Source organism: Suillus clintonianus (genome assembly GCF_016758775.1).
Source record: "Suillus clintonianus strain FC179 chromosome Unknown DEU56scaffold_1, whole genome shotgun sequence".
Classification (NCBI taxonomy): Eukaryota; Fungi; Basidiomycota; class Agaricomycetes; order Boletales; family Suillaceae; genus Suillus; species Suillus clintonianus.
The window spans coordinates 712,449-728,729 of NW_024539225.1; the positions used below are offsets into that span (position 1 = coordinate 712,449).

The window sequence follows — 16,281 nt, forward strand, 5'->3', positions numbered from 1 at the left end:
TTAGCGCGGAACCTTCGGCGGAACCAGATAATTTGAGTTTATGGAAGTCTAGTTGCTCCTCCCTGTCTCCGGGTTCAACTCGTCCACGTTTCTTTCTTCTCCCTCCATCATCTTTACAGCCCAATCCGCCTTTCAGCTTTCATTGACCGGTCATGCCTCCGAAGCGCAAACATCGCTCGTCCCCAGCTCCTAAGGGACTAGCTGCAGGGGAACAGCTTAAACGAGGCAAATTGCCTGGCAGTGATCCATGGGGTTGGGTTGGCACGGAGGTCACCCACTCCTCTCAGATTACTTTGGAACATCGTCTTATGTCGTGTGGCCTTTCCAGGAGGAGTAACAACCCGCTCTGTGCCAACAAGTACGCCCATAAGCCAGAGAAGCAGAGTAGTCCTGTCCCCAAGCGCAAATCCGCAGGTGGCGAGCTGGGAGACGACGTCATTATCATCTCAGATGATGAACCACCACCATGCAGTAAGAAGTTGTGCAAGAACAACCCCAATTGTTTGAATTACCTCGGACAAGAGACATGGAAAGACGAAGGTGAGTGTACATCTGCCAACGCGACTTTCTACATCGCAAGAATAACACATATGTCATGAACCTAGACAAAGTCAGGGAATTGTTCCTGAAGGCATCTGACCTAGGGTTTAACCCAGTGCTCAACGCCCGAGATCCCGAACTTCCCGTTGGCTTAAAGGTAGAACAAACTACCGTGCTCTCTGTGATCATACAACAAGTTATACTCATATACACAATTCAGAACCTCGGCGCGACGTGCTATGCGAATGCCTTCATTCAAGTAGGTATCTTTCCACTTAATCATCTCGAACTGATTGGAATAAGCGCCAAGGTATGGTTTCGAGACCTGGCTTTCCGCAATGGTGTCTATATGTGTCAGCCTTCACAAGATAAAGAGGACGTATTTGAGGTCGGTGAGCAGATGGCACATGAGTGCATATTAATCAAACTTGCGTCTAGGATTCGCCCATATTTCAGTTACAAGTGACGTTTACTGCATTGCAGGAATGCACGCAAAACGTCTTCAATCCTGAAAAACTTGCTGAAAGCTTAAAGCTTTCGACCTCAGAACAGCAAGACGCGCAAGAGTTGGTCATTATTAGTCAATTTTGAATAATTTCCTCACGAATTAAACAGGTTCTCAAAGCTGTTTATGTCTCACCTCGATGCTGAATTTCAGAAACAGTCATCGCCATCTTTAAGATCTCTCGTGTCTAATCAGGTAGATCCTCTCATTGCCTGATGTGCCCGATGAACTCATGTCGCTAAAGTTCCAAGGGGAGCAAGTATACGGCACTATTTGCGGCAATTGCCACAATAAATCTGAGCGGTCTACAGACTTCCTTGAACTTGAAATAAATATCGAGGTCATTGATACTCGCACATACTCATCCTCGAATTCTCGCAGGCTAATGCAACTTTCGTTCAGAACAACGCTCGGCTGGAAGACCGTATTGCTGCTCTTCTACAGAACGAGAAACTCACTGGTGACAACAAGTTCGTAAAGCAGTGGATTGTTTATTCCAACATGTCACTCATGCGTATTCCACCAGGTACCTGTGTTCGAGATGCGAGTCTCTCCAGGATGCCACACGGTATACTGAGTTGCGGAACCTTCCCCCTGTACTTCATTTCTCCCTCTTACGATTTGTTTACGACTTTGCCTCCATGGAGCGCAAGAAGTCTAAACATAATCTTCTGTTCCCGACGACGCTTAACATGGACCAATTTGTAGGCTCTGCTGCCGACCGGAAAACAGTCAGTAGCGACAAGAGTGCCAGAAAGAACATCTATGAGCTCAGAGGCGTTCTATTACACAAGGGACCGAGTGCATATCACGGTCACTATGAGGCTCAAGTTCTGGATACCGCGTGAGTGACCTGACAAGTGTTTGCGTGACGTATTGAAGATGGTACAGATCGAATACATGGTTTCAGTTTGATGACGAAAACGTCACGAAGATTGATTCACTCGGAGAAAGGAGATACACTGGTCGCGATATAGTTGACGTTCTGAACGGGAATCCCAAGAAGTATGGTTAAAATTGTCGAAAGAAGTGAACTAAACGATTGCGGCAGGGGAGGCACTGGAAATTCGCGTGGACGTCCTGTAAAGAAAAAGCGGCGGATCGATGACAGCGACGATGAAGTTGTCGAGTAAGTTCGCCGAATGATTTCACTGGCAAGGTCCTATTGAACCCTGATTAGTAGAACTTCGTCACCACCCACGGAACCCAAGATTGTCGAGGCAAAACAACATGGTCTTGAGTACTGAACACCCTTGTCATTAAAGTGTGTCGCTGATTTCGTCTCTTTTTCAAAAATGTCCAGGGATATATTTTCATCGAAAGATGTCTATATGCTTATTTATGTTCGCAAGGATGTCTCATTCCCAGACAACGTCATCTGGCCAGCAGTGACTACTGCTAGCCAAGGATCCGAGCATGGAGACATGACGGTTGATGCTGGAAGTTTTTCCCCTCCCCCACGCGCTCAGGAGGTTGTAAATAGTCTGAATGCAGCTCATGACATGGCCTGTGACGCATATGCAAAGAGGCAAGCTAGCTCGATGCTCGAAATGACTTTTTCTCATCATGTGCTTTAGGGAAAAAGAAGCAAGGGAACATTTTGATGAGTTGCTCAAGAAGATGAAAGACATATTTTCTTCGTGGAGCGTAAATTCTATAGATGAGGTGCTTGATTTCTTCCAATTACATGTTCGCGCGTTATTTATGATCGCTCCCAGGACTCTGTCATGATAAGTCGTCAAGCTCTAGAACGATGGCTGTCCAAGCCTCTCATCAAGCGGAAAACCAAATCTAAGGCCGCAGAGGAACCAGAGTCCACGCTAGAGATATTGCCAATGTCAGACATCCTTTGCCAGCACGACTTCCTGGACCCTCAAAGAGCTAACAATATGAAGCGTGTCTCTGCTGTGAGCTCGTTAAGCAGTCTCCTGCGCAGTTCTAATACAATTTTTAGAGCGCCTATGAGAAGCTCGCTGAGTTCGGCGAGTCTGAAATTTCTCCAGTATGCCAGGTGCATGACGTTTGTGAGATTTGTGTCAGGGAGTCATTTATAGGCAAGTTCGAGTCTAATTTTTCCGCGATCTTGCCTCATTGCCCAATAGAAAAACTGTATCAAGTCAAACATCCTCAGCTGGTAGCGCAGTTCGATGCAGTTTGTGATGAAACTCCTGATCAAGTAGGCTACTGGATATCCAAGATTTGGCTCAAAGGTACGCATTGTCGTATGATAGCTATGCAGTACGTTGTTGATTTTGTCCACAGACTGGCGACTGCAGAAGCCCAAAATGCACATGCCGCTGCAAGGAGATGCGCCACCCGACGCCCCAGAGTATCTTGGGCATGTAGTGTGCGAACATAGTCAATTGTCGCTGGTGTCCACAGCACGAAAAAGCATATCCACTAAGGTAGTTCTATTCATCTCGCGGGCGGACAGTATTGTTAAACACGGTCACAAGGCTGGTGAGATCATTAAAGGCTTGTTCCCTCAGTGGGTACCACGCTCAACTCAGGAGGAGCTCTGCGCTATTTGTGAGGCAACCATCAATATGTCCAGGGAAGACAAGCGTGAGCTACGGAGGAAAGCTGAAGACGAGAAGGTGTGTTGAAAATAGGCTTGATGAGTTCGGCGACTCACATGGTCCAGGCACGGCTGCGTCACATGCATGACAACGCTCTAACAGGAAACACTCTGCTCCTCGAGAATGTCCCTTGTGCTATCCTGCCTGCACACTTCGTGCGTTTGTGGAGAAAGTGGGTCACTCGGCCAACAGAAGGACCACGGCCCGAAAGAGTTGATAATTCACAATTCCTGTGTGAGCATGGGCACCTTGTTTTCGATCCTAATTGTCCGAACGATTGGGACACGTCTATTGCGGTCGTACAAATGACAGAGTGGAGGCTGCTAGCAGATATGTGTGTAGTACTTGGACGTCACAATATGTCTCATTGATTGTTCCGATTATAGGTATCCTTGTAGCTCCACCATCACACTGGAGAAGAAACTTGTCGAAAATCCACCAAACGTATTTGACACGAAGTTTGAGCACGATATCCCCGTGTGTCATGACTGTCGTTCAAAGAGGTATGCACTCCTGATCAATCCAGCTCCTGTCATATCTCAATACTGATACCCCGCGCAGGCGGTCTAACTACGATTTTGCCGAGATTACTGTCCGGCTATTGAGTGGGAAAAACGCATCCAAGGATGTCATGACACAAGAGCACAAAATACATAAACCCGAGGAGAACGGTCAGCCTCATCAGATGACATATGGATCTCATAGGACCTTTGGTACGCGGCAGTCAAAGCGGATACGTGAATCTAAGGATGGTGTGGAGAAGAAACGGATTACTGTCACCAAATCGACTACGGTGAAGGACATCAAAGTGATGGTAAGTGCCTGTCTTTTTGGCGTTGATCGTCCCTTGACTTTCGTCATAGCTACAAGAAGCGCTCAAGATCCCAACAATTTGTCAACGACTGTCCCACTGCGGCCAGGATCTTGATGATAATACAGTCACTGTTGCGACTCTTGGACTTCTCATCAACGATGTCCTCGACCTTCGCGAAGAGGCAGAAGAAGATGACGAGAATGCAACATCAGATGATGTCAGTCGTGCAAAGAAAAGGCGCAAGGAAGAGCGAGGTTTCGGTGGTACACTGCTGGCTTCGTCACATCCAACCGTCACTGCAGATGCTGTTGTGAGCTCTGAAGTGGAGATGCACTTACTCGCAGAACCCTCGCAACAGTCAGCAGTGCAGGATGTGTGACCATAATTTGAAGCTTTGAAGGACGTGATGTCTCAGTATCATATAGAAGTACAGATAATGCTTAATCGACCCTCTTTTACATTCTCGAGTCACGATAATGATTGAATGCCGTGCCGAATTCTATAGGAGATGATGAAGCAAGTGAGATAAGCAGATAACCCAAAGGCACATAAATGAGTCCCAAAGCCCTAAAGGAGATATGCGGAGGATCATGATAGTTGGCCAAAGTCTGACATGCTACCAGAAGACATGGTAGATGTATAATGAACGACACCAACATTGGATTGCGTGGTCATGGCTGATGAATAAGAGCCTAGAGGTAGTGTGCCAGCAGAGTGGGAGTGCAGAGAGTTCATGGGTATTGATCGTTGAGCGGAATCGAGCATCGCTGAAAGTGGACTTACTGGAGCTCTAATCTGCTGCTGCAACAAGGAACTTGCCGTCATCAGGACGTCAACCTCGTTTGACAACGGTCCAGTGATTTCGACAGCCTGTGCAACGGCTGATTGCGTAGCAACCGACACTTCATTGACAGTCACTTGTGTAGCAGCATCAGGCGAGGGGGTGAAACCCGCGGAGATCTGACTCGCAACAGCGGCAGAGCGATCCGCAACTACTTGGCGTGCAGCCTGAAAGACGACCTGTTGTGCCGCTGCTGCTAAAGCAGTAGTTGCCTGTGGGCCAATCTCCGACCTTTGTTGACCAGTCACTTCCTGGTCGAATGCTTGTGCGGTAATTGTCAACACATGCTGTTGCTTAGCGAGAGCCTGCAGCTCAGGGCCGTGCTCGCCTTGTGTCGCGGAAGAGATGATTTGAGACTGAGCTTCTTGAGCGACACGCTGAGCAGCTGACTGCAGCACCTGAATTACTTGCGCATCACGCGTGGCAACGGGTGACACCAGACCAGAGGATGGTTGGGACCTTAACGTCCTAGATAGGAATGCGTGAGAGTGGACGACCTTAAATGCAAACTGGCACTGACCTGGGAGATGTCTGAGGAACTGTGGAATCACTTGCCACCCGACGTGGCTTGTGCATCTCCCCATTCATCGAACCGCGACGCGAGGCAGAGAACGAGGTGTCAAGGTTTGAGACAGGCACAATATTAAGATGGAAGGTCTGCGTCAGCAACTCTTCTTGCCCATCTTGAACATACTACGCCGCTGGCGTTAGATAATAATGGACGTCCACACAGATGAAACGTACACGGGCTACAACCGTGATGTCACAGCTCTCTGCTTCTGGGGGTGGCGTTCCTGACAGCACATCGTCTTCCCAAAATAGCCAGGATGGGAGGGACGGCGAACCGTACGTAACTATAAGGTTCGATCGCGACGCCTGTGGATCCCATATACGAGGTGCCCAAGACCACCGAAGGCCAACGTAAGCAACACCAGGCGGCGAGCCAGCCACTTTCCGATGAAAAGGGCGAAAGGTCCAAGTGCCATCATGAGGGCTCTTCTTTGCGTCTATGTTCCATATATGATTACCCTTGGACTTCGTCTTTTTACCATCCTCGTTGAAACGCGAGATGTACGGTTGGTTCCAGAGGTAATTGCGGATCTGCAAGAAATCAAGGTTCAGTCAGTCTATCATCAGATGATCGATCTCATGGGCTGGCCTTCTTCATTGGAATTTTCTCTTCTGGGTAACCTTGTTTGGCCAACTGCATGGGCGTCAATATCTCATCGATCGCCTCGTGTCTTTCAAAAGATACGCACCTCTTCCAAAAATGCATTTGTGAAAGCCTGTATCCGGAATTTAAATGGTCGAAAATCAGGTGACTCATCTAGACGTTGCATTTTCTTTGCCATTAATGTCTGATGTATCGGCTCCCCTTTCGCATCGGTAGCATCCACTGCAAGGAAAGGCATCAATAATAGTAGAATTGATACGGAAAAAATCCTCACGATTTGAACAGATACTGTTCAAGAACTCGAAGAAGATACGGTCAACTTCCGCACGATACTCTTGCGGAACTTCGTTGCTGTGCCCTTGCGCTGATGTCGGAGACAGGTTTTCTGCAGATTGTCGTGTAACGAGATGACCTGAACGAGCATCATGCCCCGTAACATTGCGAGATGAACTTGAATGGTGAGAAGTTCTTGGTCCTGAGGACTCAGGGGGACTGTGTGAATGCGAACCGACATCGGACTCGTCGTGTTCTCCGTCAAGAGATGAAGTTGGACTATGCGACCCAAGTGATTGTGCAGTAGGATGCTGTGCTGAATGCAAAAAATCAAGGGCATTGGAGGGGTTTACCTCGGATATTCCAAATGCGAATGGATTTGGATTGCCAGTCGTGAAAGAGCCGGATCGTGAAACTCTGCCAATCGGCGGGGTGATGCCCGTTCCGGAATTCGTGAGAGATCGTGGCTGTGAAGATGATGAAGGGAATGTTCCGGTTGTTGAAAATGGTAGTGGTCCGAGAGACGAGCCAGTGTTGGGTATCGAATGAAAATTGATGCCGGCGTTGAGGGAACTTCCCGAAAGTGAATGCTGATGGCTACGATGAGGTAATGTTGCAGCGCCGTCCGACCACGAGGTCCGGACGGTGGGGGGAGGGGGGAAATGAGCAGAATGAGGCATAGTCGTCGATAGCGGCGACGTTGAAATGAAGTCCGTAGATGAGGGAGGCTGTGCTGATGATCCGGGTATCGAATAGCTCATGGATGCGGCGGGCGGTTGATGTGAAATTAAACCATACCCTGCTAGGGGAGGTTGACCTGCGGAACTTGTCGGTTGGGAAGTTGAATCTGCAGACGCGTTTGCCGGAACATATGAAGCCGCGGATCGTATGTCAGTCATGGGGGCCGCAACAGCAGAAGAGAAAGACGATTGGTTGGACACTGGTGGAGGGATAATATGAAGTGGCGTGTCTTCTTGCGGCTCACGCTTTGGCGCCTTGATAACACGGTCTCCGGCCATCGAAGAAGCGCAGCGTTTTCGAGACATGTCTGAAATATCACCATTACTTTGACCATCCATAGTACCTATGTCTGCTGCAGAGGCAAAGTGCATCCCCGACCCCATTTGCTCTTGCGTTAAAGTAACTGCGCCGTGTAAGGACGGGGAAACGCTAGACTTTGCACCCAACACAGAAAATCGTCGAGGTGAAGGATTGCGTGATATGGCTGGAGTATCCGCAATTTTTGTGGCAGCAATAAGCTCGGAGACTAGTGTAATAGTCTTCTTGAGTTCATCAATCCTGACGTTGGCCTCAAGACCCTGACCACGAGAACATGCTGTACTTGCTGATTGCGCGGTATGCGCAATACTGCATTTTCAGCCGACACAATTATTCTTAGGCGTGAAGCGGAAGATATGAGAACTTACGATTTAAGTATGTCTCCGACGACCAGCAGGTGTGAGTCGCCGGGTGTCTCTGGCGAGCTATCGCGCCCATTGAACGAATCTGGCACGTCTGGGGGCGGGAAAATAAAACCTGAGTCCTGTGTCGGCTTTGATGAGCCATTGTTTAAAGGGGGAAATGCCAGCTCAGAAGCTGAACTATTCAAAGCCCCTGGAGACCCAGAAGAATCCAACACCCCAGCATGCACAGATTGAATTACGGGCTGTCCACTAACCATGATGGACGAGGTATTCATGGTATATGCAGATGACACACCATGGGCGGCGGATGAAGGGCCACTGGAGCCGGAGGTCGTGCTTTGAGGGGAGTGAAGGGCGAGATGACTATCCATCCGAGACAGTGCGGCGTATGAGATATTTTGACGAGGAAAATCAGAAATAAAGCCAGGTGCTGGTGCGCGGGATGATGTGGGTGCGTCAAGTACGTCCATTGAGTGTATTGCGGCGGAGGAAGGAGAGGTATCTGCAAGTGACAGGTGTAGAGCGTTAGGGTCGACCGGTCGTTGGAAGATGGAAATAGCGTCACGCGAAGTATGAGAGATGGTATTTTGTATGAGAGGATCCTCAGGGCGTTGAGGAACGAGAGCTGGGTAAGCTAGAGAAAGGGTATTCGAAGGCGATTGGAGGGAGGTAGTATCCATCTGAACATTTGGGTCCCGGGTATCATGAAGGGGCATCATTGATCAAGGAAAAGAGCTTCGGACCCAGTGCTGACAGGAAAGTTCCTGGGAGATCCGTTATGGAAGACTACTGCCAGAAGTTATAGAGAGAAAAGAAGATCAAAGTGTGATTTTCTATAGGAAAAAAGGGTACGGGCGACAAGAGCGTCCAAAAGCAAGCAAGGTCAAGCTTGAACACAAAGATTGCGATTGTTGTTCCGAAATGCTACAGACTGGCCGAATTTTAAGCTACGGACTGTCAGTGGTATTCTGGACGGAATAGAGAGGGTTTTAAGAGGATGAAAGACCGGGGTTATGGCAATGGACGTATACGCTAGCTGGACACAAGAAAGTGAAGAACATGCCACAGATTGCATGCACAGCGACCTTGTCAATGTCACGATTAAACTGTCACAGGCACAAAAACATAATTATACCAAAATTATATATTCGGGTATCTCTACTTAATTCGGTTTAGTCAAAATTACGGAACCAAGTACTCTATTGAGCCAATTTAGCGGGTCTTCCGACTCTTGCCGCCTCACGTTTCTTATACAGTAGACGACACTATCTGCTGCGCAGAACCATATGTACATACTTACTACAACCGTCTCGAAGTTTGGCGCCTCACCCAATCCACGATGCAAACACATCATGGTTCCTATCCCCTTCAGAAACCAACCCTTTCCAAGCGTAATACACTATCAGTATCGTCTGCGCCCGGGCGATCGAGAGCGATCACGATCTCTTCGACGATCACTGCATCCAAGGAAGAACAATTAACTTAAACGTTATCATCAAGCCCGCATACAAACTCACTCATATCTTGATGATGCATGTTTATCATACCCTCGTTCACGTTCACGATCATCACGTGATGACCGGTGATCGCCCCCTCGGTCTCCGCCGGGTCTGCCCGCACCCCCGGCTACCCCGGACGGAGGAACAGAAGATGGAGGTGGCATTTTACGCTTTTCACGCTCTTCCCGAAACTTGCCTAGCATGTTACGCAGCTCGTGGTAACCCAAGTGCATCTACCGATTCATGAGAATCCATTCTTCACGTGAACTCGTATGAAAAACAACATACCTTGCCTCCAAAGTGGTCCGCGAGGCGCCGGTCGGAATCGAGCACGGAAAGGTATGCACCACAAACGTCACAAACACGGAGTTTTTGATGGCCGGAGGCACCGGACGTATCTGTGAGTTGTTGAAGCTCGCGCTAGAGAGATCCAATGCTAGAATGAGATCTTGTTCCCATGGTAGAAATCAATCGAGGGCGCAACATACCTCCTTTTCTGATTTCTCGCTCTTCAAAGCTTCAATGGCGGCCATCTCCCTCATTGACTCATCGACCTTTCCTTGTTCACCTGGGGGATGTAAGAAAGCAGGCAACTTCCAAAGGGAAAAGCACATACCAAGGGTCTCGATCTTCTCAGTCCCACCCTGAATAGCCAGCTCGATTTCAGCTATCTCTCGCATTAAATTAGTTGTCTTCGCGTTCTCCTCTGGTGTCTTCTCCAGCCTTCGGTGCGCAGCCCGAATCCTTCTGTCGCACTCGTCCACAAAGGCAAATATGTTCGACTCATACTCCATTTGGAAACGAGCAAATATAGGGTCATTTGGGGTTGCCTCTTTAGCTGCCAGAAACTCTGTCTTCAATCGCTCCGTGTGTGATTTTGGGCATGCGCCAAGATCCATTTTCTAAGTTGAGAAGTTCCAGTGAAATACTGAGAAAAAGCAGTGAATGAACGCACAGTGTTTGTGAAAAGTGCATGCGGGCATGTCCCGCACAGAAAGTTTCGGCAAACTTTATCGTCAGACCAGACGAGGTTGGCATTAGCAACTCCCATTGCTTCAGGGCCCATCATTTGCTAGACACGTAATTAAAGACAAGGCTTCGGCAGTCAGATAATTGACATACCTCAAGGAGCTTCCTCTGCATCTCCGCTAGTCGTCCCATGATGTCAGTACTTTGGTGTTAAAGATTGGCAGTTGAGTTTGTAGTCAAAGGACCGATGCTGGTCAAAGTTGAAGACACCGGTGAGCTTGTTTGGCTGTCTTTGTCAACAGCTTTGGAATCAAACAAGAGCAAATAATCATTAATGACAGTGCTCAGCCAAGGCAATCAAAGAATACTAAGAACGATTTAATTTACATACGAGAATTGTATGCGCATAGAGTAAATATTACACAAGTTTGCGATATGAACATTAGTTCGTGATCACGATGTCAGCTGTATGAAGACGATGGGATGACTCAATTGATACTATGGATGCATGATGCAGTCAAGAAGAGACCTGATGCGAAGGGGAGGTATGTGCCAAGTAATGAAAGAATGAAAGGGAAGGAATCATGAGATATGCTGATGAGCAGAGGAGGGCACGGGACAGGGGTATGTGATCGCTGAATAACGATCTAGGTTCCTCGTCCGCGACCCCGACCACGACCCCGACCCCGTCCGCGACCCTGCCCACGACTGCCTCCGGGAGCCCGCTGATGACCCTCGCCGGGTTGTGAGGGCGCAGGCGGGACGCTGTTGTGGGGTGTTTTGGCAGGTTGAGCGTTAGGACGAGGTTGGTTGAAGTGTTGTTTTTTGCCACGAGTCTGCTGACGACTCTTAGCTGAACCATCCGGTGCAAGCGGCGAAAGGGGAGAAGGCGAATTATGTCTCGTATCCTTTGGACTCGAAACCTTTGGTGTTGATGGCGGTGTAAACCCTCCAAATGTCATCAGAAGGTTCTGGATCTCCGAAAATTTGACACTATCTCGGGGAAGCTTCTTCAACAGTGGCTGATTGACCTGTCCAGACGTCACCTGTGTCCAGGCATTTCCGATATCTTGAGTGGAAGCCAGACCCTTGTCGAGGATCAACCACACAACCTCGGGCTGGCAAGATTGCAAAGCTAGAGAAAGAAGCGACATTGGTTGTGAGAGGCTATAAATCGCACTATGGTCGTCGTCTTGCTTCGGATCATATGACTGGAAGAAATGGTTTATGATTGGGATACAACCCTGCTGAAGCGCCAAGTGGAAGGCCGATAGCCCTGCAGAGTTGCGCTCTTCCGGATCTGCACCTAGAACGTAGAATATGGGGTTAAAAAACTCGTGATAGCGGTAATTAAAGCAACGTGACTGACTGTGGGCGTCTAACCACTCCACGAGGTCAACGTCACCTTGCTGTGTAGCGATATGCATGAGTGTTTCCTTCAGATCATCAGGCGGCCTCTTGACGTAGGTTTCGCAACCAGGCTTGATTTCGCCTCCAGCAGGATCGACATTCTGTTCCCAAACTGCCTGCCTGACTTTGGCTGCGTCTCCCTTACGTGCAGCCGAAAAGGCGGCTGATCTAATAGTCTGGACACGCCGTTGCTGAGCCTCAGCAGTCTCAGCCGCTTTCTGACGAGCGGCCACAAATTCTGCCTTCTTGGAAGCTACTTTGGCTTGTTGCCTCTCGGCTGCCTCTTTGCGTTCTAGAAAGGGGTTATGTATAATTGTTACAATTTCAAGACGAGTCACGTACCCTTCTCGCGTTGCCGCGCTTCAAAAGCTTTGCGTTCAGCTGCCTTTTCCTGGCGCCGTTTTTCTGCCTCAATTTGCTCTGCGCGAGTCCGCTCGATTCGAGCCCTGTATTGTTCAGGGGTCTCAGGGGAGGTGGATCGGCGACGATAATTACGGTGAGGGTCGGCTACACCAGACGTTCTAGTTCCATCGAACCACAACTAGGAAAAGAAATGACTTACGTCGTCTAAAATACATATGTTCTCCATTCACAAACTGAGAAAACATGTACCTGTGAAGAATACGTCAGGAGTTTACGTCTCTACACGAGTGTAATAACACACGTGAAAAATCCAGTGGGGTCTCCTTCGTACTCAGAATCGTAGAGATTGTCCTCGTAGTCCTCGTAGTCGTCATATTCGTCACTGTCCATGCCATGATGGTGCATGCGTCTAGGTCCAGTAGGCGGATCCAGGTGTCTTTGGAGGACATTGTATGCATCGCCGACTGCCTGGAATTGTGCTGTAGCATCGGCATTGTCAGGATTTTTATCTGGATGAGTTCGTAGCGCATGCTGAATTTTATATTATTGGAATAGTTGTCAATGTATTTTTGTCTGGACAACTCACCTGCCTATAAGCAGATCTGACCTCTTCAAGAGTGGCACTCTAAACATGGTTATTGGTTGAATGCACATTTACAAAAATAAGAATTATACCTCTTGAAGACCGAGAATGGAGTATGCCTCAGCGACGGACGAGTGCTTGACCATGACGCCGCGATGGAAGAGGATAACGAGAAAAATGGCAGGCGGTGAAAGTCGCGCTAACAGACGCGCGCGCTCCAAATTAGGAATCGCTTTGGAATCGCTCCAATTTTTTTTTTGGTTTACTTCGTACAGGCTAGGTTCGTACATAACAAAGAAGCACCCAAGTTGGCCTAAGGGAGACTAGCTTTACCTGTTGAAAGTGTAAAGCTTTCTCTGGTTTCGACTAGTACGAGTTGTGCCACGATGACTATCCAAGGTGTTCCACCTCCTCCGAGTCTGGAAGGCCAGATTGCCAGTGCATCAGGCTTGCCAAGTACCAGTCCTGCAATACCCCAAGATGCAGGGGCAGTCTCATCCTCCGTCGTTAGCAGCCTTTTTGGTGATAAGTACGTTCTCCATAACATTTCTTGCAACTTGCAAGATTACTCAGAGCTATTCGAAAGTAAAGCCCCTACTTCCAGGCTGGTTTCGGTCTTATGGTCCGTACTACATCTCTAAATTTTCTTTGTTCACACTTGATACTCGAACCAGGGTGTCGGCGTTGGTTTAACTGTACTTCGACAAGGTCTAGTTCTTGGCACTACCGCACTTCGCCGGCGTCTCCTCGTATCATTAGAGGTTAACAACAAAGACCGCGCATATGAGTGGTTTCTCGCATGGCTTGCACACAATGCACAATCAGCTGCCCCAACTTCTTCTCGAAGAGCCGAGTCTTGGTTGCGCAGCCATCAACTAAGTGTCGAAACCGCAGTCGAGCAACGCAGTAATGGGAGTTCTTCTGTTCTATTCAGGCTAGTCGCAGGCCCCGGAACACATTGGTTCAAGTACGGCGGAGCTTGGATGCAGGTTAGTTGCACTATGTGTCACACCGGAACATATTTTCATAACATTGCGATCAAGATGAAAAGAGAACGTGAGACGCGCTCAATGCAACTCATGTCGGGCACGCCATGGGAAACTGTGACTGTAACAACACTCTCCAGAGATCGCCATCTTTTCTCGAAGCTCCTTGCAGAAGCACGCGACCTTGCTCTCCGCGGTCAAGAAGGAAAACTCGTGATCAGAACCGCGTGGGGGATCGAATGGAAGCCATTCGGTCAACCACGGCGGAAGCGTCCACTACACAGTGTTGTTCTGGATACAGACGTAAGTGAGAAGGTTGAACAGGATGTCAAGGCGTTCCTGCAACGACGACAGTGGTATGCGGACCGGGGCATTCCATATCGAAGGGGATATCTCTTGCATGGCCCTCCTGGATCAGGGAAAACTTCCTATATTCAAGCTTTGGCAGGATCGTTATCATATGACATATGTCTACTCAATTTGTCGGAACGAGGACTCGGCGATGATAAACTCAATCACTTGTTATCAAATGCACCAGAGCGTAGCTTTATTCTCATCGAAGACGTGGATGCTGCGTTTAACAAACGCGTGCAAACAGGCGAGGATGGGTGAGCCGATGAGTCTGGTACACCTCGGAACACACGGCTAATAGCGCATGCTATAGTTACCAGTCCTCTGTCACATTCTCTGGGTTTTTGAACGCTTTGGACGGTGTTGCCTCGGGAGAAGAGCGGATTATTTTCATGACGACAAATCACCTTGAAAAATTGGATCCTGCACTCATCAGACCGGGGCGTGTTGATCTAAGTGTGCTTGTTGATGATGCGTCGCCCACACAGGCACGCACGCTCTTTACACGTTTCTACGGTGGTAGTGAGTCTGTCCAACCGGAGGTTGTAGAACGCATGGGGCAGCAGGTAGAGGAATTAACCGCCCAAGAGACGTGTAATGGGAGGAAGATTAGCATGGCTGCCCTCCAAGGCTTGTTCATCAGGAACAATGCTCAGAAATCGGTCAAGACCCTCCCCGAGCTATTCGTAGAGAGACGGACATGAGTAGACGTAGGTACTTGTATGGTATCTCTCGTTACAACGAAGATCCGGTTTTGTTCGTGAAACACTGCGAGAAATTCCACTAGAAAAGTGGCTTGCGCTTGCGGCCAGTGTATTTTGAATCTCTTGGTACCCCTTCTTTTCCTCGTTGACGGTACAACTAATGATATACGTGAGCGGATAGACGCAGCCAGTTTCCATCTGACTTGCCTCTTTTTTCTTCAAGATCCAATCTTTGTCTTTCATGTTCTTTCTCTTCCCACTTATATCCCTCTTCTTTTCCTTCTCCCTTCTTCTCTCGAACCTTGCTTGCTCGTCGTCTTCACCCTCTACGCCCTTAGGGATTTGCTGCTGCGTGCCTCCTCCGCCAACAAATAAGCATAGGAACACCTTCCTTGCTTTCTTGGAATTTGGGTAGTCTACGACAACACCTCCTCCAAAGCCGGCCTTCTGCGCTATTGAAGTGATCAATTGTATCTGGTCATCGGAAGTCGGATAAAATTGAAAGACTGCTCGAGAGGGGTTACGAAGAGCAGAGTGGAGAGTCGTGAAGAAACGGGTGAGACGGTGTGGTGGTGAGGACGTTGGATGCGATGTTTCAGCATTCAAAAGCCATTGCAAGACAGATATGCTGTGAGATAATAAAATAAGATCACGCAAAGGAAGTCAAGTCACGAACCTTATTGCTCCGTCGAAGCTTCCTGGCCGGAAACCAAATCCCTGACCGATATCCTGCAAGAAAAGGTCGCCGTCAATATCCCTCTCCAGTGCGACCTCTAGTTGTGATTAGCCCACGTCTAGCGTTTTCTATGCCAAAACGTTATTGCTCACCGAGCATACTTGGCGCGATGTCTACGCCTGTCCAGATGTATCCCTCCTCCTCCAAAATCTCACCTGAAAGACCCGATCCGCATCCAATATCTAACAGAAAAGCAGGCTCATCCGGAGGAAGATTGAGCAACTCTAGAGCACGGTACGTCATATCTGCCTGGATTTGTTGATTACGGGTGCTTATATGACACTGAGAACGGCAAGGGGATGCATATGTGAACAAGCATACTTTTGAGTGTATTTCTTGGCTTCAGCATCGCCATAATACTGTACATGTCCAAAAATTAGTCGTACATCGCCTGTGAGTCGACGAAAATAACGCATACAATCTCTGGGGGGGCCTGGTGCTCTGGCCGTGACATATTTCTTGAGCAGCTCTGATGATGATAATGGTAGGTTTGTTAGAGTTGACAAGCACGTGGATTCAATCTTCGATTC

General features: G+C 48.5%; 6 protein-coding genes across 6 annotated transcripts; 2 read left to right on the forward strand and 4 right to left on the reverse strand.

Annotated features, from left to right (window-relative positions):
* The first annotated feature begins 29 nt into the window (after positions 1 to 29).
* DEU56DRAFT_763562 (uncharacterized protein) lies at positions 30 to 4,891 on the forward strand. The gene is made up of 23 exons (XM_041350827.1): positions 30 to 540; positions 606 to 697; positions 761 to 799; positions 851 to 928; positions 979 to 1,106; positions 1,156 to 1,240; positions 1,290 to 1,385; positions 1,448 to 1,515; positions 1,572 to 1,889; positions 1,937 to 2,050; positions 2,097 to 2,174; positions 2,226 to 2,285; positions 2,349 to 2,573; positions 2,623 to 2,710; positions 2,764 to 2,952; positions 3,000 to 3,099; positions 3,148 to 3,255; positions 3,308 to 3,450; positions 3,502 to 3,642; positions 3,690 to 3,958; positions 4,011 to 4,127; positions 4,186 to 4,438; positions 4,488 to 4,891. Exons 1-23 carry the CDS (start codon positions 153 to 155, stop codon positions 4,815 to 4,817), a joined length of 3,507 nt encoding a protein of 1,168 aa, XP_041215678.1. The 5' UTR covers positions 30 to 152; the 3' UTR covers positions 4,818 to 4,891.
* On the reverse strand, positions 4,892 to 9,242 carry DEU56DRAFT_763573 (uncharacterized protein). The gene is made up of 9 exons (XM_041350828.1): positions 8,405 to 9,242; positions 8,154 to 8,269; positions 6,728 to 8,094; positions 6,539 to 6,675; positions 6,439 to 6,483; positions 6,024 to 6,380; positions 5,800 to 5,972; positions 5,222 to 5,747; positions 4,892 to 5,130 (listed from the first exon to the last, which is right to left on the reverse strand). The coding sequence occupies exons 1-9, from the start codon at positions 8,867 to 8,869 to the stop codon at positions 5,110 to 5,112; spliced, it is 3,207 nt and encodes a 1,068-aa protein (XP_041215679.1). The 5' UTR covers positions 8,870 to 9,242; the 3' UTR covers positions 4,892 to 5,109.
* A 34-nt stretch (positions 9,243 to 9,276) lies between these two features.
* On the reverse strand, positions 9,277 to 10,878 carry DEU56DRAFT_763581 (uncharacterized protein). The gene is made up of 7 exons (XM_041350829.1): positions 10,772 to 10,878; positions 10,605 to 10,721; positions 10,266 to 10,551; positions 10,138 to 10,217; positions 9,938 to 10,069; positions 9,668 to 9,882; positions 9,277 to 9,607 (listed from the first exon to the last, which is right to left on the reverse strand). Exons 1-7 carry the CDS (start codon positions 10,808 to 10,810, stop codon positions 9,553 to 9,555), a joined length of 924 nt encoding a protein of 307 aa, XP_041215680.1. The 5' UTR covers positions 10,811 to 10,878; the 3' UTR covers positions 9,277 to 9,552.
* Positions 10,879 to 10,957: 79 nt separating this feature from the next.
* On the reverse strand, positions 10,958 to 13,182 carry DEU56DRAFT_763586 (DnaJ-domain-containing protein). The gene is made up of 7 exons (XM_041350830.1): positions 13,067 to 13,182; positions 12,978 to 13,016; positions 12,693 to 12,922; positions 12,591 to 12,640; positions 12,371 to 12,535; positions 11,988 to 12,320; positions 10,958 to 11,924 (listed from the first exon to the last, which is right to left on the reverse strand). The coding sequence occupies exons 1-7, from the start codon at positions 13,118 to 13,120 to the stop codon at positions 11,266 to 11,268; spliced, it is 1,530 nt and encodes a 509-aa protein (XP_041215681.1). The 5' UTR covers positions 13,121 to 13,182; the 3' UTR covers positions 10,958 to 11,265.
* A 31-nt stretch (positions 13,183 to 13,213) lies between these two features.
* On the forward strand, positions 13,214 to 15,196 carry DEU56DRAFT_10125 (BCS1 N terminal-domain-containing protein). The gene is made up of 4 exons (XM_041344561.1): positions 13,214 to 13,596; positions 13,649 to 13,963; positions 14,018 to 14,568; positions 14,625 to 15,196. Exons 1-4 carry the CDS (start codon positions 13,594 to 13,596, stop codon positions 15,013 to 15,015), a joined length of 1,260 nt encoding a protein of 419 aa, XP_041215682.1. The 5' UTR covers positions 13,214 to 13,593; the 3' UTR covers positions 15,016 to 15,196.
* Positions 14,621 to 16,265, reverse strand: DEU56DRAFT_9964 (williams-Beuren syndrome critical region protein 22). The gene is made up of 6 exons (XM_041360082.1): positions 16,170 to 16,265; positions 16,073 to 16,110; positions 15,844 to 16,022; positions 15,692 to 15,788; positions 15,223 to 15,643; positions 14,621 to 15,172 (listed from the first exon to the last, which is right to left on the reverse strand). Exons 1-6 carry the CDS (start codon positions 16,203 to 16,205, stop codon positions 15,095 to 15,097), a joined length of 849 nt encoding a protein of 282 aa, XP_041215683.1. The 5' UTR covers positions 16,206 to 16,265; the 3' UTR covers positions 14,621 to 15,094.
* Between the last annotated feature and the right edge of the window lie 16 nt (positions 16,266 to 16,281).